Below are 25,195 nucleotides of genomic sequence, written 5' to 3'. Positions count from 1 at the left end.
AAAGAAGGCCAACTAAATAAGTGGGAGTATTTTTTTTATAACAGCCAAACAAAAAAGGAGGAGGAATTTTGTTTTTAATAGGCAAGTGTAATAATAAATGAATAGAATAACTGCCAAAAACTCAATCGTGAAATAATAAATCTTTTTGATGATAAATTTAATTATATTTTGCTTATCTGTAGTTTGAATCAATTTGAAACTTCAACTTTCTTGGAGAGCGTCATAATTTTTGACATGTGTTGAATTGTGAATATTCTAGCCTATTATAGTTTTGCTTTTTGTTATTCCATAGATAGATAGTGAGTTTCTCGGACTCTTCAAACCAATATTGACCTTTCAATCTCGATATGATAGACATGCCTAAACCTTTCTTCACTTAAATATGAGAATAATCTTTTTTTCATATTAAATTTTTTCTTCCTTTTCCCCCAAAATTTCATTCTCAATGAGCATACGTCACAAAGGTTTATTTCTTCTTCTTCTTCCTTTTTCCTTTTCCCTTTTTAGGGGAATATGTATCAATCTTTGACAAAAAAGAAATTGAAATTACTGTGCTGAGTGTGCCTCCAACTTGCTGGACGTGTCAAAAACTAAAATAGAACTCTGGACTTCACTCAAACCCCTTCAAACGGTGCGTCAATTCCACTCTAACTTCTTTTTTCCTTTTTCCTATTTTCCATCAATTCATATTCACATTCCAATTTCCAATTTCCAATTCCACAGCTTTGAATTCTCGGCCTGCAGTCTTTATATAATACAGTTCGAAATATTGGATTTTGAAGTCTCAGATTTTTCAGTTTAAAATTAATTGCAGATAACAGAAAGTGAGAATTGAAGATGAGGCTATTGAAAGTGGCGACGTGTAATTTGAATCAATGGGCTATGGATTTCGACTGCAATTTGAAACACATTAAGGAATCTATAGCCGAGGCTAAAGCTGCGGGAGCTAAGATCAGGCTAGGACCCGAGCTTGAAATCACTGGATATGGTTGTGAAGATCATTTTTTGGAACTCGATACTGTTGCTCATGCGTAAGCTTCGAATTTCACAATTCGTTTTTAAGTTATATAAACTGACAGTGTTAATATCAGTGTAGTTTGACATGTTATTTACCAGTTATCCTCTATCAATGCTGTTAAATAGGTTACCTTATAAACATTTTATTGTGCTTGTGATGACGTTGGAAGATGATCTGGAAGTAACCTGGTTGTTTATGTCAATGCATAAAACTTAACTCAAACAGGATATAGGAAACATTTGTCTCTAAAATGCAAACTTTTTTAGATGAGTTAGTTTCACACATTTCAACACGGTATTTGGATTACAAGTCAGATATCCTTTGCTTGAGTCTCAGTAAACAGAATACTAAATTTAACCTCAGTGAGGACTTACTCGCACTCACCTACTTTGACTAATTAAGGGGTCTTTTTTTAGCAATTTAGACGGCATAGATGAGGTGAATCACACAATTCAACAACATCTACTCCATACATATAAATCTCATTAAGAGCTCTGTGCATTGGAAAATACAGTAGAATATGGATTAACTTTGCTCTTTTTCTCGATTAGAATTGCGAATTACAAAAAAGATATGGAAATTCTTGCAGTATTGAGATTTCGTACTAATGCTGAAATGACATGACATGACACGACATAACATAAAATTAGCTTAGGCACTATACATGATCAAGTAAGGTTGTTACCATTGGTTTCACATATACTAAGTCTTCCATTTTTATATGCCAGGTTTATCTTCTGTAAAAATGACATGCTTTGGGTGCATAAGAATTTTTTCTAGCAGGTGTCACGACACTTTCACATATAAGTAACATCAAATTAGCAGTTAGATACTGGCTAAATAGACATGCCTTGTTTTGGAGATAGATGAAGGATGTGATATGTAAGATATCTGTCTTCTCTCTCCTTTTCCTCTTCATTGCTTTGCACATGTGAATATTTGGTGTTCTTGTCAATGTAATGAATATTGATAATATGCTAGTGTTTCCTTTGAGATGAAATTCGGTTTATTTTGCCTTCCCAGATAACAAGACCAGCAAGTCAATTATCATTATTGAAGTACATGTTGATGTTTTAAAGAAACACTTGCTGATAAATTGGCATCAGAAAAAGTAGAGAATAGCTGACATTAGATTATCATCTTGAGCTCTTTTCCCCTTTGTAACGTTTTCACAAACTTTCAGGTGGGATTGCTTAAAAGAGCTACTGTTAGGAGATTGGACTGATGGCATATTATGTAGCTTCGGTATGCCTGTTATCAAAGATTCAGAACGTTACAACTGTCAAGTGTTGTGCCTAAACAGAAAAATAATCATGATAAGGCCAAAAATGTGGCTAGCAAATGATGGCAACTACAGAGAACTCCGGTGGTTTACAGCGTGGAAACAAAAAGAGCATCTTGAGGACTTCCATCTCCCAAGTGAAATTTCAGATGCTTTGTCTCAGACAACAGTACCTTTCGGTTATGGCTATGTGCAGTTTCTAGACACGTGTGTAACTGCACCACCAGTCCTTGTTAGATATTTCTTTTGGTTTTCTGCCTCTCTTTCTAGCTTGCTTTTCTGCCTCTCTTTCAAAGATTTTACTCAGCCTTTTTAAAATCTTAGTTGTTTCATCAGCTAGAGTATATAAGTCACCTAGGTAGGAGATAATGCTTCAGCATCCGCAAAATTTCCGCCCCATTTCATGGAGACTACTGATTTTCGTGTCCATCATTCTTTGTGGTTCCGTGGTGGTTGAGAAACTGCTACTTAACCATGTTTAATCTCGGTTAGACACTTATATGCTTTAGTATTAACAATGACATAAATTGAAGGTTTTAAGTAAGTTGCTCGACATTATCTTTCGATTTGTTGTATGAAACTTCTATTTTGGTTAAAAAACATGAAGTTAAAGCACCAAATTCTTGATCGAGATGTGTTCGCCTAAGAAAGAAAAATTAGATAAGAGAAACAAAACTGAAAATTCTCTTCCTAGCCTAATGCCTCTTTGTGGCCACGTATCAAATTATGCACGTGTAGTAATAATAATTTGCAGCTTATTGACTTTACCCACCATTTTATATGGTTTTGAGTTTTGTTTCAATGTTGCCTTCAGAGCTGTAGCAGCTGAAGTTTGTGAAGAACTTTTTACTCCTCTACCTCCTCACGCGGAGCTTGCATTGAATGGTGTTGAAGTGTTCATGAATGCAAGTGGAAGTCATCATCAATTACGAAAGCTTGATCTTCGCCTTCGTGCTTTTATAAGTGCCACACATACTCGAGGGGGAGTTTACATGTACAGTAATCACCAAGGATGTGATGGTGGTCGTCTCTATTATGGTAGCAAGCTTGCTTTCTGTCCTCTCAGTAATCTACCATATTAGTAATCTAATCTGTATTTCTTAGCTCAGGTGATATGAAGATAATAGTAATTATATACTCACTCTGGAAACCTTTTTGTACTAGTTTCATTATGAGTGTGTATTCATTGTTGATTACCCTGGCAGATGGATGTTCTTGTGTTGTTGTAAACGGAGATATGGTAGCACAAGGTTCACAATTTTCCCCGAAGGATGTTGAAATGGTTTTCGCTCAAATAGATCTTGATGCGGTATGCTTGAATCTTGAACTCAATATCTGAAAATGTTGCTATATAATATCTTCATCTTTTTCCTCATTAACGAGTTGATGAGGAGATACCTAAGTCTTTTGTGGGCTACCGCTAGTGCCAACAAGTTGGTTCAGATTATGCTTAAATATTGTTCCGACTCAACTTCAGGATTTGCATGTATGAATTGCTCATCCATGCTTTTTCTTACTGAATCCACATTGTTCATAGCTCAATCCATTTTTTGGTTTCCTTTTGAATTTTGATATGCATGCTAAGCAATAGCCAAAACTTCATATGTAGAGGTTGTTTGATTTCAAGAAATAACATGATGGAGTGGTAGGAATTTTAGCATATTTTGCATTTTGTAGACGCGAGCGAAGTCTCTAATGTTTGTTAGCTGCCCATTTAGTCAAGTGATAACGGTTCTTCTCCTTTTCTACCAGGTTGCGAGCCTTAGATCATCTGTCAGTAGCTTTCAAGAGCAAGCAAGTTGTAAAGCTAAAGTTTCCAAAGTATTTGTGCCATACAAGCTTTGCCAATCTTTTAACCTCCAAATGTCACTTTCAAGTCCACTGAAGGTAAGTTGTTGTGTAAGGTCAATGGTGTCCAAAACCAACCTATGCTTGTAATGACTAGTGCCTTGTACTTTTCCTTGTTTAAGCGACTCTGCTGATTTAAAACTTTATGCGCTAACTCCTTCCCCCTTTTTATAGACAGATTTGTTTTACGCTTAATCACAAAATGCTGTTCTGAAGGTCTTCCACATGGCCTTTTTTCTAATTGTGAAGATATTAGTGGACTGAACTTTATGGTTTCCATTTTAGGAGCCGTTAATTTATGTGTATGACGAGAAATAGGTTATCTCTATATGAGAAATGAGTTATTCCTACTTCATCTCCCTTACTCCTCTTGCCCTGTCTGACAGGACGGAGTGGAGGCACTAAATTTTCTGATCTTTTCCATTTTCCTGTCAATCTTAGATCACTTGATTCAGACAGTTGCCAGGCTTTCGATTTGAAGTCTATACCACAGTGTTTCAAATGCTTGAAAGATATCCACCTTGGCCAAATCAAACTGGGTTCATCCCGTCTACTGGAATATTCTAGTCTTTCTTGTTAAAGTTTCATCTGCAGTTGTTTCTTAAATGTGTCAAAGCTCCTAATATTTCAGCTTTATATCTGCTAAATTTTGTTTGATCTTCTTTAGAATTCTACTAAATCTTAAGCCAATTGTTTTGAATGTAATGTCTGGTGGATTTTCTGTTGCTTAATTAAGTTTGCTTAGTGTACTGCTTTCTGTTTCCAGATTAAATATCACTCTCCGGAGGAGGAAATAGCACTTGGTCCTGCTTGCTGGCTATGGGATTATCTAAGAAGAAGTGGTGCATCTGGTTTTCTGCTTCCACTTTCTGGTGGTGCTGATAGTTCCTCCGTTGCTGCTATAGTTGGTTCAATGTGCCAGCTTGTAGTAAAAGGTTTATCGAAACCTTCTAAACATCATCTTGTTGAGTTCTAGCTATTTTCTTGTATTTGTACCTAGTGTTTGACAATCGTATTGTAGTCATGTACATAGGTTCCGTCTTAGTTTCTGAGTAAAGAAAGAAAAGGCAGTTGTTTTAATTTCCTATAGCAGCCTGAATCTTAGGTAGTTTCCTACATGAATCAACAGCCTCCTCCATGGAAAAATGATATATAATTGTTGGTGCTGTTTGATTACTCAAATCATCTGATCTCTGGTGAATTATTCTTGAGAAAACATGAGTAGTGTGGAGCTCTGCTTTGTTAAAATGTGTGAGTTCTTAAAGAATGGCCATTTACTTATATTATTTTAGGATTTAACTTTTCATGGAGTAGCTGAATTAAAATCTACAGCATGACCAAATTTAGGGGGATCCTTGATTTGTCACTTTTTGGTCAAAGTTTCCGCTACACATCAGCTGTTTTCTATTTATAGTGTTCTAGAGCTGGCAAGCATTATGTACGAGTATGGTCTTATTATTTGTGCATGTTCTGCAATACATTTAATGTGTCTTCACTTATGTTATGCTGACTAATAAATTGCATCATGCTGGTTGGATTGTTTACCTCATTGTTAAAGGTCAAAGTAAATAGCATGGCCAGCATGTCTGAAGATAAGCAGACAATTCCTGAGCTTTATTTTCTATTCACTGAGTTTTCTATAATTTAATCACCAGTAATGTCAATGCAGAAATTGCAAATGGAGACGAACAGGTAAAAGCTGATGCCATTCGAATTGGCCATTACACTGATGGTCAGTTTCCAACAGATAGCAAGGAATTTGCCAAGCGCATTTTCTATACTGTTTTTATGGGATCTGAAAATAGGTAAGAACGTCAGGAAAGTGCCATCATTTTGTCCATTTCAGGTTGTCTCTTCTGATTTATGTGTATTCTCTAGTTAGAATTAAATTCCAAGTAATAATTTACTCCTTTAAAGTTGCTTTGCTAATTGTCAATTGGCAAATGGTTCTTTTTCTTTGCCTGGCGTTGGGCAGCATATTTCTGGTCGACAACTGAGAGCCCTTTTGGTAATCTTAACAAAATGTTGAAAATTTGAACATGCAAAGTGAGAATTTGGTCATCATGAAATGTTGGGTGGACTCACTGTTGTGCTACTGCCTGCTTAACCAAAGCTGATACCCCTCCTCATGAATTCTTGTCAACCCTGCTTAAATTTTGTTCGAAAATGACATTTATTCTCTAATATCAAGGGAATCATTAGCAGTCTGAGAAGTGAATATTTCTGTTCAGTCTAATGACACCTTTGATCTGAACGTTACGGGTTTAAATTTTTGCACGTGTTTTGTTTTATGGTGGATGAGATGAGACTAGAGAGAAAATGATCATCTCCAACCGTAAGCAGATAATCCAATATAAGATTTCAGGCCTTTTCTATTTATTCATAGATGTCACCTTCATTGGAGAATTCCTAAGGGCTTCTTCTCTCTTTTGGAGAATACTAACATGATGTTCTTTTCATAACTCTGTCTTTGAAAAAGATTTATTTGAATTGATTATTGAGTCAAACTAGTAATGTTGATAGTGTATGCGTGTGACAGTTCAGAAGCCACAACAACTCGGGCAAAGGTGTTGGCCGATGAGATAGGATCATGGCATCTTAATGTTAGTATCGATGGAGTGGTCTCTTCGCTAATCTCTCTGTTTCAAACACTTACTGGAAAGCGTCCACGCTACAAGGTTGAATAGTTTAAAGTAAATTTTACCCTTATCTGATTATTTGCTTTTATGTATTCAGTTTATGTGATAACTGAAACCCATACCGTCACGTTGTTTGGCCAACTAAGTTGGTTGGATTAAGATGAGTCATTTCTGAAATAAAGACTAAGTTATTGCTTCATACTGTAATGTTGACCTGATTCTTTATTTGCAGGTAGATGGTGGATCAAACATTGAAAATTTAGGATTGCAAAACATTCAAGCTCGAGTTCGAATGGTCTTGGCATTCATGTTAGCATCTCTGCTGCCATGGGTCCATAATAAACCTGGTTTTTATCTGGTTTTGGGTAGCTCCAATGTGGATGAAGGGTTACGTGGTTACTTAACAAAGGTAGAAGAAACTTTGATGTTTCAAACGTTGTTCTATTAACTGCAGTTATCCTAAAATAGAATCCAGTCAGCCAAGAATTTTTGAGGCATCTACTGCTGTTTGAATTGTTTTTGAGGCTGGTTTAAATCTCCTTTTATATGATTTTCTATGCTTATCGAGCTTGTCAATGAACAAATAATAAATTGGCTTCGTGATTTGCATTGAACTGTATATTAGTGCATATCTCTATTTCCTGACAATCTTGATTGATAACTCTCTATCTCTACCTTGTTGAAAACAAAAGAAGTAATAACTCTCTATCTCTGCAGTATGACTGTAGTTCAGCAGATATAAACCCAATTGGAAGTATCAGCAAGATGGATCTTCGAACATTTCTGAAATGGGCTGCCATTCATCTTGGTTACTCATCTCTGGCAGAGATTGAAGCTGCACCGCCCACTGCTGAGCTGGAGCCTATACGCTCAAATTACAGTCAGGTATCTGATTCAGCGTACTGCCAATTTTCAGTTTAAGATGCTTTTTCTAGTGCCGCCGGCGATCATTGTTTCCTGTTTCTAGTATTTTCTCATCCTTAATTCTGGAAACTTGTCATGTACTTCTGATTGGATGTCGGGGGGGGGGGGGGAGGGTAGGGGGTGGGGGTGGCGGCTTTGGTCTGAGGGGGCTCTTCCCGTCACTTACCAGATTTCTCGGAGTCACCTCTTCACAAATTCATCTTTGACTACTTAGTTTCTTGATAACTTTTGCATTGAAAGTTCATTGACTTCTCCGTTAGCCAAATACATAGTGTAATATGAAGAAGTGATTAAGCACAACTAAAAGTTCTTACTTTACAATCTGTTAAACAGCTGGATGAAGTAGATATGGGTATGACCTATGATGAACTTTCAGTGTATGGAAGGTTGCGTAAGATTTTCCGCTGTGGACCCGTATCAATGTTCAAGGTTTGTCCTCTTCGTTCTGTTAGCCATTGTGGCTTCAGACTTGCTATGAGATCATTTTTCTAATGTGTAAATTCCAGTCCTTGATGAATTACTGAATGATCTTATTGCAGAATCTGTGTTACAAATGGGGTACAAAGTTGACGCCTGCAGAGGTGGCTGACAAAGTGAAATACTTCTTTAAATACTATTCCATCAATAGACACAAGATGACTGTAATGACCCCTTCATATCATGCCGAGGTACTTCACTGCTCTGTTCAATGAATCCTTTACTTGCCTTGAAGTATCTATGTCTGTTATAGGTACTTCTCGGGTTTCTTCTAAAGCACAAAAAAAAAGTAAGAAAAAAGCCTACAAATGCCCATATAGGGAAACTTATACATACTCGTATCAGATACCTATGTTCTCGTATCCATGTAAGTTAAATCTAGATAGTCAGAACCAATAGGAAGGATCAAAACGTTGTAATGTTTTTGTTCTGTGATTTTCATTAGAGAAGCAACATCATCATCTACGTATTGGGCCGATCGACTATATGAATCTTCACTGGTTATATCGCTCCATTTAAGCTCATCTTAGAAGGATATTATACAAAGTAAAGTAAAAACTAAAAGTAGTAGAAGTTCGAAATATTTTTGTAATGGCATATAAATCATCTATGACATCAATGATCCATTAGAGATGCATATAACATTTTCCGTCTTGCAGAGTTATTCCCCCGAGGACAATAGGTTTGATCTGCGCCAGTTCCTGTACAATGTCAGATGGCCTTGTCAATTTCGCAAGATTGACGAACTTGTGAATGAGCTTGATGGTGATAGAGTTGCTATTACAAAATCAACTGATGGGGAAAAGGTCAATGTTACAGCTGATGGTGGGATGGGTGTTGTGGCAGCAGGCTCGGGTGATCCGAGGGCTGGCTTCTAATTCTAAGGTTGGGTTATTGGTATTTGTTCTATGCACAAAGCTTTTTTCATATAACATTTGATCTTTGTGCATATTTCGTGGATTATGAGAACTTGTGATAGAAAACCTTCTAGCAGCTTTTCATTTTGAAGTTTTATATTTGCCATGATTGTTTGAGTCTTCTGAAGGTTCTTAATATTCATTAACGGCTTTAGTAATTCATACAATTCAGGCTTTCAAAGTTTTTGTGCTCTCCCTGAGCAAGCTTTAGGAGCTGTGAAAACTGTGTAACTTCATAGATCTCGCAAGAAAGTCAACTAGGACTGCAAGAAATCAGCAATATATAAGGAAATCTAATCCAGCATAGAAACACAAATTAGAATTTAAAGGTAAATACAACAATAAAAGTTGAACTGTTTTAGGGAGCTTAGACTATCATCGAGCATAATGCATTGCTTCTTAGGAGCAAAAATATAGTTGTGAGGGCAGCAATAAGTATGCTCCAATAGGGGGCAAACAGGCCGGTCGATTTGGATATGGGCGGGCCGAAATGGGCAATGTAAAACGGATAAATTATCCGGCCCGGCCCATATTTAATGCGAAAATATGGATGTCCATATTATCCATGGCTTCTTGAATATGATCACTAGGGGTGGCAAACGGTCAGGTCGGGTATGAGTGAGTCGGGTGTAAATCAAAAAACGGATAAATTATCCGACCCGACCCGAATTTGAGACGGATAAAAAATGGGTTATTCGGCGGATAATATGGATATCCATATTACCCATGGCTTCTTGAATATGGTCACTTATGGGAGAATTACTAGTCTCCCAAACTTGAGGAACCCCCAATTTGAGGCTTTACAAATGTAAAAGTTAAACACATTAGTTATCCATTTGGTTAACCATTTTCTAAGTGGATAATATGATTCTTATCCATATTCGATCCGTTTTTAAAAAGTTTATTATCCAACCCATTTTTTAATAGATAATATGGGTGGATAACTGTTTTCTTTTAACCATTTTGCCACCTCTAATGATCGGTTTTGGGAGAATTCCTAGTCTCTTAAATTTGAGGAAACCCCAATTTGAGGCTTTACAAATGTAAACGTTAAATCCATTAGTTATCCATTTTCTACGTGAATAATATGGTTCGTATCCACATTTGACTCGTTTTTAAAAAGTTTATTATCCAATCCATTTTTTAATGAATAATACAGGTGGATAACTATTTTTTTTAATATAACCATTTTGCCGCCATTATGCTCCAATCACCCAACTGATTGATAAAGGTCCAAGAGGCACGTCATACCTTGGATGCTTAGCCCACTTCAAATTTCAGTAAGTAAACATGAAAAAGAATAAATAAGTGGAACAGAACAAATTGTGAAAAGAAAGTATACCCCAATTCAAGGAGACCAACCTTCTGCACTAATTGGTTGAAAACAGAAGACAAATTCATGTAAAAATAAATCATAATGCATGTCCAAATCAGGTGCTATTACACATGCACATAAAATTTGTAGCAAGAAATTATTCAAAAGAATTGTAAACTATATGTGCTCCAATTTGTCATTACCAACGAAAGTTAAATAAACAAAGAAAGATGCTCAGTAAACGTACACGCGTCTGTTTAATTCTCAAAAGAATGATACCCATTAATGAAAAAAATATATTATATACACATAATCTATGTGTGCATGTATTCTTTGCTTAAATTTATTTGACGTCCTACTAACAGAGAGATACTTGTAAATTGTAACGTGCAAGTGTGCAACTTACATATCCAGCTATGTTCTTGAGTTTGTAAACACTATTAAAAAAAAATTTTGATACGTGAAATAACTACAAGTTAGACAAGGATTATCAAGGGCTATTTTTTTTTAAGTGTATATTCAATTTGCAAGAGTTAAATGCCAATCATCCAAGGATATGCAAGGGTTATTGTTTATAAGTGTATCTGTGTATGTACCATAACAACTTAATTAAGAGTTGCGTTTATTTTGATTCGATATCCAATTTGCCCTGTGGTTGAGCTTAAGGCTTAACAATAGTTAATTTGGTACCTACAAAAAAGAGGCTGCCTTGAGCTAGCTCAGACACACTGTTATAATAATAATAATAATAATAATAATTAAAAAAAAAAGGTGTTTGGAAAGAATTAAATCGGAAATAAGTTCAACGCACCTAACATTTAAAATGGATAACCATACACTAAACAAAATGTCAGGAGTTCTATTTAACAGATTTAAACAACATACAAGTAGTTCTCCAAGAAGGGAACATTGTTCCACGAAAATCTTCACCTAAAAAAACTAAGCGAAGAAGGGAAACCTCTTTCCTCGTGCTTTTTAACAATTTGACAAAACTTGCACTAACCCTCACCTCAACCTATTCTATATCCTCATTTCTTGCATCTTGTCAGCACTGTCAATGGAGAATTTTCAGAATAGCTTACAGCTCATCATGGCCATCTTCTTCTTCTTCCGATGAAGCACCACCTGGGGCTCCACCTGATCTTTGATAAACAGCTGTGATAATTGGGTTGCAGACTGCCTCTACCTCTTTAAGCTTCTCTTCGTAATCCTCTTTCTCGGCGCTTTGGTTGTCGTCTAGCCATTCGAGGGCTTCTTTTGTTGCTGTCTCAATCTTCTCCTTCTCATCAGACTCCAGCTTGTCAGCTAGCTTGTCCTTATCGTTGATCTGGTTTTTCATGTTGTACACGTAGGTTTCGAGACTGTTACGGGCATCAATCCTCTCCTTCACCTTCTTGTCTTCCTCAGCAAACTCTTCTGCTTCACGAACCATACGCTCAATCTCTTCTTGGCTTAAGCGGCCCTTGTCGTTTGTAATGGTAATCTTCTCGGATTTACCAGTGCCCTTGTCTTCTGCTTTGACATTCAAAATACCATTGGCATCAACTTCAAATGTCACCTCAATTTGTGGGGTTCCCCTGTTCAAACAATGTCAAAAATCCGATTCAGATCCCAATAGGTTTCCAAAATGTAATGCACAATACCTAGAAGAAGAAGTGTAGCAGACCTTGGAGCCGGGGCAATTCCTGTCAGATCAAACTTTCCAAGCAGCCTACAGTCCTTTGTAAGACTCCTTTCACCTTCAAAAACCTGTCATCAACAGTGAGAATTGAAGCATACTAGAGGACAAATTAAAGAATATTTGTAAAACTGTGAGCTAATTACAATTGCACAAACTTGAAGCAAAGCAATACCTGAATGGAGACGGTGGTCTGCTGGTCTTGGTAAGTGGTGAAGACTTGGGACTTCTTGGTTGGGATGACGGTGTTCCTAGGAATCAATTTGGTCATGACACCACCAACAGTTTCAATACCAAGGGTGAGAGGAGCGACATCCAGGAGAAGAATATCTGCACATAAGAAACATGTGACAATCAATCACTAAAAGCAGCTAACACCCCATGAACAACACCGAAAAGCAAATTATGACAAGAAAACTAATTAGATCATGAACCTTTAGTTTCATCTCCACCCTCTCCGCTAAGGATACCGCCTTGAACAGCAGCACCATAAGCAACTGCCTCATCAGGATTTACACCCTTGTTGGGCTCCTTCCCGTCAAAATATTCCTTCAGGAGCTGTTGCACTTTAGGAATTCTGGTGCTTCCACCAACAAGAACTATCTCATCAATCTGGTTCTTCTCTAGCCCAGCATCTTCCATTGCCTTCTTCACAGGTCCCATTGTCTTTCGGAAGAGATCATTGTTCAACTCCTCAAAGCGAGCACGGGTCAATGGTTCAGAGAAATCAGTACCATCAAATAGTGATTCAATCTCAACCCGGACTTGGTGCTGGCTACTCAAGGCTCTCTTGGCACGCTCAGCTTCTCTCCTTAGCTTTCCAAGAGCTCTGTTATCCTTGCTGATGTCCTTACCGTGCTTCTTCTTAATCAACTTGATGAAGTACTCCATAATCCTTTGATCAAAGTCCTCACCTGCAACAAAAATATGGAGCCTTCAGAACAAAATCTAAGAAGGATTATCTCATAAAATGAAAGTTATCAAGCTTCCTCATCGACTTGAAGTATGCAAATCTATTCCATTTTCCAATACGCAGAGTCCAAACCCAAATTAGACCTCAGCTATCATAACAGATTCCAAAAAATTGACACACTAATGTTCAATCAGTAATAAAATTAATTTCATTCATTAATGTCGAGTTGTGAGCCCATCAAACACTACAATCAGGACATCCTAACAGCACTATGGTTAACAGTGGTGTTCTTGGTAATAAAATTGTAGACCGTGGTATATCTCAAATTTCAATTGTTAGATATCTAAAGATCCTTACCTCCAAGATGGGTGTCACCGTTAGTAGAAAGAACCTCAAACACGCCATTATCAATGGTCAGAATACTGACATCAAATGTCCCGCCACCAAGGTCAAAGACAAGAATGTTCTTCTCACCACCTTTCTTGTCCAGTCCATAGGCGATGGCTGCAGCTGTTGGCTCGTTAATAATTCTAGCAACGTTTAATCCAGCAATAACGCCAGCATCCTTTGTAGCCTGTCTTTGTGCATCATTGAAATATGCTGCAGAGAGAAAAGAGAGTAACACTCGGTCATGACGGGGAAAAAATGAAAACCAAAAATTGAACATTGGGAACTTGATTACGACATACCAGGAACAGTAACCACAGCATCCTTAATTTTCTTCCCAAGGAATGCTTCAGCTGTCTCCTTCATTTTTGTCAAAATCATAGCACTGATTTCCTCAGGACTAAATACCTTAGTTTCTCCATCCTTGATTTTGACTTGTATGTAGGGCTTACTATCCTTGTTTACAATCTTGTATGGGACCAGCTTCATATCCCTCTGTACTTCCTTGTCCTCAAACCTGAAATTATGGTAAAGCATCTCTAAGCATAATAAAGAGACAATCATACGAAAACATGTGAAACTAATTGAAAATTGACCATTACTTTCTTCCAATAAGTCTCTTAACATCAAAGATAGTCCTTTCAGGGTTGACAGCTGCCTGGTTCTTTGCAGCCTCACCAATCAACCTCTCACTATCAGTGAATCCAACCCATGATGGTGTAATACGGTTTCCTTGGTCATTAGCTATAATCTCAACGTGACCATTCTTGTAAACACCGACACAAGAATAGGTTGTCCCAAGGTCAATTCCAATAACTGTTCCAAGTTTGGTAGCCTCCTCTTTTGCAATGGAAAGTGCAGAAAGACATCCTGTTTCAGGGTAAAGTAAGATCACAAATGACACTCGTTAGCCTCGGTAAGTTATATTTGAAACACATTACATAACACAGCAGAAGCAATATATGTATGCATGTGTGTGTGTACTATCCATCGATCAACCAATCAACTACGCCTCGTTCATAAATCAATCACAAATTAGTTTGGTTTAGCTATATATATCATTTGTACCTATTCCACTCAACTCGGGTCCATACATGCTATTCAGTAAAAATAAATAGGGCCATACAACTTTGATAAGCTAACAACATAAACCAACAGCTTTTTAGCATATTTGAAGTTTCATTCAGCTAAATAAAAAGTGTCAAGTATCCATATGGATCTGACAACGACCCTTACAAATGTGCATCCATATCCACAGGCCATATATTCATCCCAAGACAGTAGCATTCCATCAAGTACAAATTTGAAATACCTATAGTAAAAAAGTTGTTTTGCTATGTAAAGTTCAGGGATATGTGCAATTTGAACGTAACAGTGCCCTGTTTCTCTGTTTTCTGGAGTTGAAACATCTAATCTAGAGTAGTAACTCAAATTGGATACATGGAGTATACACACATATAATACATACACGCATCTAATTACATGATGTTACTCTACAATATTTATTACTCAAAAAGAAGAGGTAGTATCAAAAGAAGTTATCTAAATATTTATTCCTTATGATGGTAGCACCTGAGCCAACTTACGAATACCTCAGCTATCTTTTTGGGTAAATTTAATTTGGCTTACGAATACCTAAGCTATTCTACTTGGTACCTGCTAGCCACCTCAACTATTCCTTATGATGGTAGCACCTGAGCCAACTTACGAATACCTCAGCTATCTTTTTTGGGTAAATTTAATTTGGCTTACGAATACCTAAGCTATTCTACTTGGTACCTGCTAGCCACCTCAACTATTCGACCTATTACCTGCTACTTCAGCACAGATACCGGTAACTTTGCTCATGGGAAGAAATCACTTAGTGTCCATATTTATAAGGAGTATAGCACCTAAACCACTAATTTCATTCCAAGTGCAACATTATTCCACTTAATGAAAATTACAAACATCTGAAAATTCTCAATTAAACTTCAAATCTATCAATCTACCACGTCTCAACCCAACATAACACATGAATCCTCGACAATTCTATTCCAATACTTAATCATTTTCTATTAAACTTAATCAACGAAACAAAAAAAAAAAGCCACAAAAATCCTCAAACAGATCCGAAATTGCATAAAAACTATCATCAGATCCAGAATTACACATCAAACATGCAAATCTACAAACACGTACATTATACATAAAAGCTAACAGATCTAGTCTACTACATTTCACCATTACATTAAACATAACAAAACAAGCTTAATTTTTTTTTTAAATAAACAAAAAAATAAAAACAGATCTACAAGCAAATCGAAACGGCGAATTTACCGAATAGGACGATCGCTAGCACGACGAGAGAACTGCCTCGCCTCAAATAGCCAGCCATGGCTTTTAACCGTATCAAAGTACAATACAGTCTGCTATATGCACAATGTGTTCGTTCAATATGTATGTATATTGTGATCTGTTGTAAGTCCTCAGTTGTGAAGGCTAGAAGAAATTACGTGAAAATTTGGTGATGGAGGATTTTATACTGTGAGGAACTGAAGAGAAGAGTGGAGCTTTGGGCTTTCGCTCGATACCCGAAAGTCTCGGTTCAACGAGTGAAATGAAACATGTCATTGTTGATGACGTGGACCAATAGGAAGTGGAGGATGAACTTGATGCGCCAATGACGATTGATTTTGTGTTGGGATGATCCAGGCCATTGAATTTCTTTCTTGGACACGTGGCTCTGTTAGGTTACTTGGCTGAATTGGATTTATTTCATAGTTTCTTATAGGCCTTTCTTTATTTGTTTTTCTTTTGATATTAAAGGGAAAAGGGTCAAAATTACTCTAAACTATGCAAAATGAGACAGCTACCACAATTAATAATTGAGGTTAAGGATACCCTCATCGTTATTAAAACGAGTCAAATTTACCCTTATCTTTAACCGGAGGAAGCTTAGCACTAAGTGCATCTGGTGTTTTACGTGGTAAGGAGGCGCCATCAAAACTTAAAGGTAAGTTTTACATAATGGTTGTAAGACCGATTATATCGTATGAGTCTAAGTGTTGCCCAATCAAGAGTTCTCATATCCAGAAGATGAAGGTAGCAGAGATGAGCATGTTGAGGTGGATATGAGGACACACCAGGTTAGATAGGATTAAGAATAAAGTTATTCGCGACAAGGTATGTGTGGCCCCTGTAGACGACAAGATGCGGGAAGCGAGATTTAAATGGTTTGGACATATGAGGAGGAGAAGCACAAATGCCCGGTGATGAGGTGTGAGAGGTGGGCATTAGAGGGCCTAAGAAGAGGTCGAGTGTAGGCCGAAGAAGTATTTGAGAGAGGTGATTAGGCTGGCGCATCTCTAGCTGATTGAGGACATGACCCTTGATAAGAAACTGTGGAGGCTAAGGATTAGGGTTGTAGGTTAGGTAGTCTAGTGTTTTTCTTGTTCATACCGGTAATATTAGTACGTAATCTCGTATTTTATTGGTATTAGGTTTCTATGACTACATGTGTTTCTATTATTACGGTCATCTTACTATTTTGTTGTTATTTATGCTGCTTATACATGCTTCTCGTTGTCCCTTATTATTTTTCTTTTCATTAATGTGGTATTTTCCTAAGCCGATGGTATATTGGAAACAACCTCTCATCTCCACAAAATAGGGGCAAGGTTTGCGTACACATTTTCCTAGACCCCATTACGTGAGATTATACGGGTAGGTTATTGTTGTTTTTTGAATTTGAACTTCCTGCATAGTTTAGGGGCAAATGTGACTTTTCTCTCTTTATAAAAATAATAAAAAAACTTGCAACAATAAAGAGCTTTCTTAAGTTGAACCCCTCCACCTCCCCCCCCCCCTTCCCCCCCCCCCCCAACCCAAAAGAAAAAGAAAGAAAAAGAAAATATAGGGTGTGTTTGGTATAACGGAAAATATTTTTCGTGAAAAATGATTTTCAAGAAAATGTTTTCTTGGAAAATAAGTAGTAATCTTATTCATTTTTCGGTGTTTGGTACGCAAATTAAGGAAAATAATTTCTCAAGAGTATTCATAATAATTTAGAGGCGAAATACATAAACGGCCCCTTCAAGTTGTCCTCAACGACCAGTTGAACACCTCAAAAATACTAATGACCAAATAGACACTTTTTGCTAAGTTGAAATATGTCTCTTAAATCCCTTATGCTAACATGGCAAAATTTGTGTGTTACACTCAGATTGAAGCGCGTGATACTCTTTAGAATTAACTTTATCCTTCACTTTTTCCTAAACGTAATGTGGACCCCACCTTTTTCTTCTCCAATTTTTTTCCTCCACCATTCTATGCACACCAGACCTTTCTTCTCCAATTATTTTCTATGAAAACTTTACTAAAACTCGTTTTAGTTCGGCAGAGTGTTAGTATTTGATTGCTAAAATAACCAGGCTTATGATAATAATGGAGAATCATTGCAGAGACGACTCATTTTACCTGCCAATCAAATCATCAAACTTAGCCTCTCTTCTTCCTTTCTTTTAACAAAACCATCTCAACCCACCATGAAATCACCATAGAGGCAAGGAAATCATATTTTTCACATCTCATCTGCTTGATTGAGTTTACCAAAAAAGGCAGAGATGTTGCCCCCTTGTTTGTTCTCATTGCAGTAGAAAGAAAACAAGAAAAATGTTCTCCATTGCACAGATTTCTCCATTTTACAAAATGACATACCAAGTCAACCCGAATTTTCACGGATCGTAGCAACACTAACAAGATCCAGTGACCGGTTGACTATACCTCACAAATTGTTCCAATTCCCTTACCGTAGAATCATTTTCTAGCTTTGCTTGGAGAATAATTTTTCGACAATGGAGGTTGCATAATGAGCTTTTCCGACGAGGTCAATTAATGATCCCTTGGTGGGTTCTCTATTTGGCTATTCTCTGTTATTTCATATTAGTTTGAATATTAATTTGTTGGGGGAGGGATTTAGAAAAAGGGGATGGAGGACATGACTGATGTAAAGAAAAAGATGAAAGGGAGGGGGGAGGGGGATGGGGGGGGGGGGGTAGTGCCGGTCTTTACAAAAGTAAAGGAAGAAGGTTTCTATTTCATCTTTAATGTATTTTCTTTTTTTAATTACGTGTCAATTTTTTATTCCAATTTACACGTGTCGTTTTTTAATTGGCTCATTTGACACGTCATTGGCAAGTGTAGCTCACGCATAGAGTCTTCAGCACTCGGGTGTTTATTTGATACACTTAATAAACACTTGAAGTGTCTAAATGGTAAATGGATCATTTGGGGTGTTCAGCTGGTCGTTGAGGACAACTTGAAGGGGTCGTTTATGTATTTCGCCTAATTTAGATACAATAAACATGAAGCCATAAATTTTCGAATCAACAACTTTCCGAACCTACAAATTTCATAAACTTTCGAACTACTAAACTTTCGATACCGTGAATTTTCGAATCCGTAAACTTTATAATTTCTAAACTCGTAAACTTCCAAATACATAAACATCCGAACTCATAACTTTGGAACTTGTAAAATTTCGAACCTATAAACCGAAAGATGAAAAAACTAAAACTGAACATAAATAATAATAATAATAATAAATTCTGAGGGGGGGGGGGGGAGGTGGGGGCTGTGCAAAAAAACAAAAAAAGAGAAATTTAAAATAAAAAAAAAACTTTTTTTGTGCGAGGTGGGGTGGGGGGGGAGGGGCAGCGGGGGATGAGGAGTAGGTGGGTGGTGCAGAAAAATAAAAAAATAGAACTTTGAAATTACAAAAAAAAGTAAAAAAAAAAATTATTTCAGAGGGGGGTAGCAGGGTGGGTGATGACGGAAAAAAAAAATTGAAATTTAAACAAAAAAAGCTTTTTTTGGAGAGAGGGGGTGGGGTGAGTAGGTGTGGGGTGGGGTTGGGTGGCTAGGTATGGAGGACTGAAAGTGTTGGGTGGAGTGGGTTAGTGAGGGTGGGGAAGGTTGAGAAGGAATTTTGGAAAATGTTTTCCTATCTCTTGATAAGGAAAATATTTTCCTTCTATTGAAGGAAAATGAGTTCCTAAGAAAAATATTTTCGAAAATATTTAAGCCAACTAAATATGAAAAAAAAATATTTTCCTTACCAAACACACCCATAGTCTCTCCTCTATTCTCCTTGTCTATTGGAGCCCAACTTGGCCCCCAATAAATTCGTGGTCCAGAATAAACGTTTACTGGTTCAAACTAGGACTCACTCATGATTAATTTTGTTTGCTAAAAGAAGAAACAAACGTGGGAAAAATAATTGTGATTGCAAAATCTTGAATGTTTAAATTAGAAGTTTGTGGTTAGTGGTGGATCAAATTTCATTAAAGTATTAATCACACGATATTGAAGTTAAAGTTAATAGTTTCAACTATGTACAACTTAATTTTTAATAAATACTATAAAAATTTTAATCTCACTAAACTCCAAAGTCGCCCATAAACAAAATTATTGTCATATATGAAGTTTAACCATCATTACCCTCTTCTTCTATCTCACATTTTTTGAAATTATAATCCTAATTTTATATGGGATAAATAATAAATACCGAATTTAATAATTTATTGTTGTTTTGACTAGTACTAATAATCAAATAGCGGATAAATATAATCCCATATTATTAGGGTACGAATACGATCCCAATCATTTGTCTCATAATAGTGGAAAATAAGTTTTTTAGCCTTTTTATTATATGTTACGCAAAAACTGTATTTCGACCCAGCCCTAAAAGATATTTTTTTGATTAGTTTTGAACTTTTGAAAAAACCAAAAATTCTGATTTACATTTAACAAAAACTGCTTTCCAAATTTCTGCTTTAACAAAAAATTTCTGATTCAAAAAATAAATAAACAAATACTCCTACATAATAAAATATTAAAAGAAAAGAAAAAAAGTTCATCTAAATAGTGATGAAAACTAGCTCACAGTTAGTAGCTCCAGTACAACAGCGGTTAAAGTTTTACCTAAAAATAATACACTTTTAAAAAAAATCCATTTCCAATCCCTAAAAAGCTTTCAGCTTTCAACAATGGCGATCACTTCGCCATCGGCTCCGACTTTCTCGGCGTCTCTCTGCTGCACTCGCACCGACTCAGCCGCCGTTCCAGCTCGTTCACTCAAATCCTCGCCGATCCAAACTCGGTTCCAGAATCGCCGATTCACGTTATCCTGTCGGCTCGATTCATCTTCCTCCGGACCTTCAAATGGCTTCGACGGCGATCTTCAGTACGAGCTTCAGCATGGCAGCGTGTCGACTCACTATCGCCGGCGAGGTTCACCGGTGTTCGTCACGCTTCCGGTTGATGCCGTCAGCTTACCGGCAGGGATTATGAAGAGGAAGAAGGCGATGGCGCAATCGTTTCGTGCTTTGGCGGCGGCAGGAGTTGAAGGAGTTGTGATGGAGGTGTGGTGGGGGCTGGTGGAGAGGGAATTGCCCAGGGTTTATAATTGGCAAGGGTATTTGGAGATTGTGGTTTTGGCTAGACGATGTGGTTTGAAAGTTCGAGCTGTAATGGCTTTTCATCAGTGCGGTACTGGGCCTGATGATCCCTTCTGGTTGGTACACTTTCAAAAGTTCAATCTATTACACACATAAATGACATTTGTTTTGCTTCCTCGTCCAGACACGTTTAGCTTTGTTTTGTTTTGAAAAGGAAACATATTTCTCAAAACACAGTATATTATCTTAAAGAATAGAATGTCTATCAACAATAAGTAGGCCTCAATCCAAACAAGGTGAGGCTGGCTATATGAATCCTCACCGACCATATTTAAGCTCAACTCACGTCTAAGAATAGAATGTCTATCTTTAAAAAAAGATGGAATGTCTATCTACTACAAGTGTTTCATATTATGGACAGCTGCATTAATTTAGGTCTTGCTGCATTTTTCATTCATTGGTTGAATCTTTTGAACAATATTTGCCTGTAGTGTGGTCAAAATGTACGCTTAAATGTGTCTCTTTTGTTGTTCTAGTAAGTTTGCAATTTGAATTGTGTAGATTTTTTGTGTTCTAGCAAAGCATTAGGGCTTAGTCGAGGGTGTTTAAATAGGTAAATGAAGTTTATGGATTGTGTGATTCAGAATTTTGGAAACAGTACTTAGGTGTTTGTTATATTCACCTTATACAGCTCAGACACCTTTACTTAGTTTTAGGGATGGCATTTTGGAATGTAGTAAGAGAAGCTGCTTGGACTGTCGTGGAGTTAGATTCAACTGAATGATTGTCCTTTATATGGAACAAGTTAGCATTTTTATTTTGTGGGATACAGATTCAGAATGCTTAGTGCTATGAGAGGAAAGCTCAAGATTCTAAAGATATTAGCAAAAGGAATATTGATCTGTTCAGCTGCATTTAAGGAAATGCTGGCCATTTGTTCTTTTATTAGGTTTTGGGTATTGCTTTCCCATTTTGTTATCAGTCTATAGGTAAAAATAAAGATCGCCCTAGTCTGAAGAATGAACTCATATATCTACCCATGAGACGTTCTTTTTTCCTGGTAAAGATATCTACCCACTCTATATTGTTTTTTCTTTTGCTTGAAGCCTAAGAGAGGACTAATTGTTGCCTGGAATAAAGCTTTATACTGATTAATGTATTTATGCTAAAAGTTGCAATGACTAGGTTAATGTTGTCATCATTGTGGTAGTTCTTTGTGTTGTTATTTACTTGTTCCTATTCTTCCTCTCGAGTCGAGGGTCTTTCGGAAACAACTCTAGTGTAGGGGCAAGGTATGCGTACACATTACCCTCCCCAGACCCCACTTGTGGTATCCCTCTCCACTTGTGGGATCCCACTGAGTTGTTGTTGTTATTGTGGTAGTTCTTCGTGGGCACCAGTAAAGAAGTGAGTTTGATGGTTATTTTGCTAGCAATGGCTAGCATTGTTTTCAGCTGGTTCTAGTCTGACTATGTTTGTTGGTAACTAAGAGAATATGGAAAGAAGTGTTTGGTTATGCAGAAGAGCATTTATCTTCTGATGGCCTTTTTCTGCAGCTGGTGAGTCAGTGGAGCATCTGTATCCAACAATAGATTCCGCATTACAGAATGCTCTCTCCTCTGTTTGTAAACCTTGATTAGAAGTTGGAACTATAGTTGTTTAGCTTTTATGGTTTTAGCGTAGTTGCAGGTGGCAAACTATATTTTATCCTAATCTAAATTAAGAAGTTCCCCCTGGGGTAACACTTTAGATTAGAGAGTTGATTTGTAATTTATGGGGGACTTGTTCTAGATCTTATTGCCAAGGATTGGGAGAAAGTTTATATTAAGTTCTCATTGGGGAACTTTTTTAGATTAGGGTTGACTATTTTTATATATATATGTATGGCTGACCCCAACTTGTTTGGTATTGAGGCGTAGTTGTTTTCACGGGTCTAGTTACTAAACTTGGCCTGAATTATAAGACGAGTGTCAGCCTAATTTTAGCTATAAATTGAAAAAAGAGCACGTGTGATGTGACACCGAGCTGGCTTTAAATTATCTTCTCCAATTTGTGTGGAGAGCGAATTTCGGAGTTAAGGAGTCCAAAAGTAGGTCATGGATGTGATGGCAGCAATGAGAAGCTTATGGTGTCCATATAAACATCACAGGTGTCATTTCTATGTGGTGATACTACTACAAAGAAACAAGATTGTTCCTGTAAGATTGCCCTTCCAAATACACTAAGATAACGGAAATGAAAACAAAACTTGCTATATTCACTAGAGCAGGGTGAAAAGAAATAATTGCAAAAAGATTATCAGTTGGAACAGAGAAAAAAGCTCAACAGTTACCCAAGACATGCCTCACTAGACTATTGTAGAATAGGGTGAAGCCCCAGGCATACAAATGGAAATATAACTGTAAGTTTTAGAAAGCTGGTGTTATAGGCTTGTTTTGCCCGATATCTTCAATTCTGGAACGGGTGTGATGCATTACTTGGATACAACTGTTACTGACAGATTTCATTATATTGGAAGAGATAAAAACTGTTGTAGTCAGAGTTTGTGCCTCATCTGTTTTATGTACTTTTGCCAGCTTAAGTGTTGTGCTAGCTTGCTCTCCTTTCCTCTGCAGTTCCCTTGGAAATGATTTCTGCTAGTGATTAATTCACAATCTGAAATTTTCTCCTTTTTGCTGCTGCCAGGATTCCCCTTCCTCAGTGGGTTTGTGAAGAAATGGATAAAGATCCAGATTTAGCATATTCAGACAGGTTCGGGCGACGAAATATGGAATATATATCCCTAGGGTGTGATGTTCTTCCCGTTTTGCACGGACGATCTCCAATCCAAGCATATGCTGAATTTATGAGGAGCTTCCGTGACACCTTCAGACCATTTCTTGGTGGTGTCATAACTGTATGATGCTCACTTAATGCTTCACCTACTAATTTTTAATGGTATTATACCTATGCAATTTGACTTTATGTTGCAGGGGATCCAAGTTGGAATGGGTCCTGCTGGTGAGTTAAGATATCCTTCATGCCCTTTACAGAAGCTGAGCTGGACATGGCGCTCACGTGAACTTGGTGAATTCCAATGCTATGACAAGGTGTGAAAAGACTGACATTATGTATACAGTGATTTTTTCCTGTCATTCCTATCCAACAAAATTTGTGATTGTCTTCTTTTAAACTGGCAGTATATGCTTGCATCTTTAAATGCTTGTGCTGGGGAGATGGGGATGCGTGAGTGGGCCAATGGCGGCCCTATTGGTGCCAGCAATTTAATGCAGGATCCTGAAAGCACAGAGTTCTTCAAAAGTGATGGTTCTTGGAACACACCATATGGGGAGTTCTTCCTTGCATGGTATTCAGGGATGTTGCTGCTTCATGGTGAGAGGATTTGCAGGGAAGCAGAGACCACATTTCGTGGTCTTGAAGTTAATTTGTCAGGCAAAGTGGCTGGGATTCACTGGCATTATGGTACGCGGTCTCACCCTTCAGAGTTAACGGCTGGATACTACAATACATCAATTCGAGATGGGTTCTTGCCAATTGCTCGCATATTTGGTAGGTATGGTTTTACCATGTGCTGTACATGTTTTGAAATGCGGGATGCAGAAGAGCAGCAGATGAATCCTGTTAGTAGTCCCGAAGGTTTTGTAAAACAACTTTTGCTTGCCGCTAGGATATGTGACATTCCCCTGCAAGGTGAAAACACTGCAAGTAGCTTGGATGACGAATCGTATCAACAGGTGTTAAGGATGTCTAAGTTCTACTCGGATGGTCCAGGAACACCTACCTTTTCATTCAATTTTGTCAGGATGGACAGGAACTTGTTTGAATATCGGAATTGGGTTAGCTTTACTCGTTTTGTGAGACAAATGGCAGATGTCAAAATTTTTCGAGCCAAACTAGGATTTGGGGAAGGTGATATGCCACTTTCATCTTTATCAGCATCCGCCACTGCTGGAGCAGTTCTTGCATGCTAGGAAGAAACTTCAACATTAAGGCATTGCTGATACTAATTGCACATTCTCACCCTCCACAACTCAAGGGTGTGTATATGTGTAGCATCTTATGATCTATGATTGTGAATTGCGTAGCAAAAGCTTGGTCTTTTGCGCGTAATTTTTTCTCTCCTTCTACTGTAATGGTTCGCTATCAAGTTGAAAAGGAGTATTTCCTTGTATCATAACGGTGCCTTCCTATTATTTTTAGAATGGATGGCCCTCTATTTCAGCGCAAAAGATATATCTGTCAGGCAAGTTCAGTTAGAACAATTAACTCCTTTTAGTATTCTGATATGGTTGGAATTGCTGGGACGTGTGACAAGGATAGTATATGACCAATATAATTTAAGTGAAATGAAACACAAA

At 37.4% G+C, this 25,195-nt stretch overlaps 3 protein-coding genes across 3 annotated transcripts; 2 read left to right on the top strand and 1 right to left on the bottom strand.

The window, feature by feature from the left end:
* On the top strand, positions 401-9,264 carry LOC109231175 (glutamine-dependent NAD(+) synthetase). The gene is made up of 14 exons (XM_019396752.1): positions 401-631; positions 815-1,031; positions 2,202-2,507; positions 3,115-3,338; positions 3,506-3,609; positions 4,053-4,187; positions 4,915-5,083; positions 5,818-5,953; positions 6,688-6,826; positions 7,020-7,196; positions 7,505-7,672; positions 8,045-8,140; positions 8,251-8,379; positions 8,848-9,264. Exons 2-14 carry the CDS (start codon positions 838-840, stop codon positions 9,064-9,066), a joined length of 2,196 nt encoding a protein of 731 aa, XP_019252297.1. The 5' UTR covers positions 401-631; positions 815-837; the 3' UTR covers positions 9,067-9,264.
* On the bottom strand, positions 11,208-15,863 carry LOC109231174 (luminal-binding protein). Its single transcript, XM_019396751.1, has 8 exons — positions 15,718-15,863; positions 14,001-14,268; positions 13,701-13,915; positions 13,369-13,611; positions 12,533-13,012; positions 12,274-12,428; positions 12,087-12,169; positions 11,208-11,997 (listed from the first exon to the last, which is right to left on the bottom strand). Exons 1-8 carry the CDS (start codon positions 15,773-15,775, stop codon positions 11,499-11,501), a joined length of 2,001 nt encoding a protein of 666 aa, XP_019252296.1. The 5' UTR covers positions 15,776-15,863; the 3' UTR covers positions 11,208-11,498.
* LOC109231173 (beta-amylase 1, chloroplastic-like) lies at positions 20,326-25,118 on the top strand. Its single transcript, XM_019396750.1, has 4 exons — positions 20,326-20,953; positions 23,523-23,733; positions 23,810-23,926; positions 24,017-25,118. Exons 1-4 carry the CDS (start codon positions 20,427-20,429, stop codon positions 24,806-24,808), a joined length of 1,647 nt encoding a protein of 548 aa, XP_019252295.1. The 5' UTR covers positions 20,326-20,426; the 3' UTR covers positions 24,809-25,118.

This window comes from Nicotiana attenuata, chromosome 8 (assembly GCF_001879085.1).
Source record: "Nicotiana attenuata strain UT chromosome 8, NIATTr2, whole genome shotgun sequence".
In the NCBI taxonomy this organism is placed as follows: Eukaryota; Viridiplantae; Streptophyta; class Magnoliopsida; order Solanales; family Solanaceae; genus Nicotiana; species Nicotiana attenuata.
Note: the sequence above shows the minus strand (reverse complement) of the source record. Positions and strands in the feature narration are given on the sequence as shown.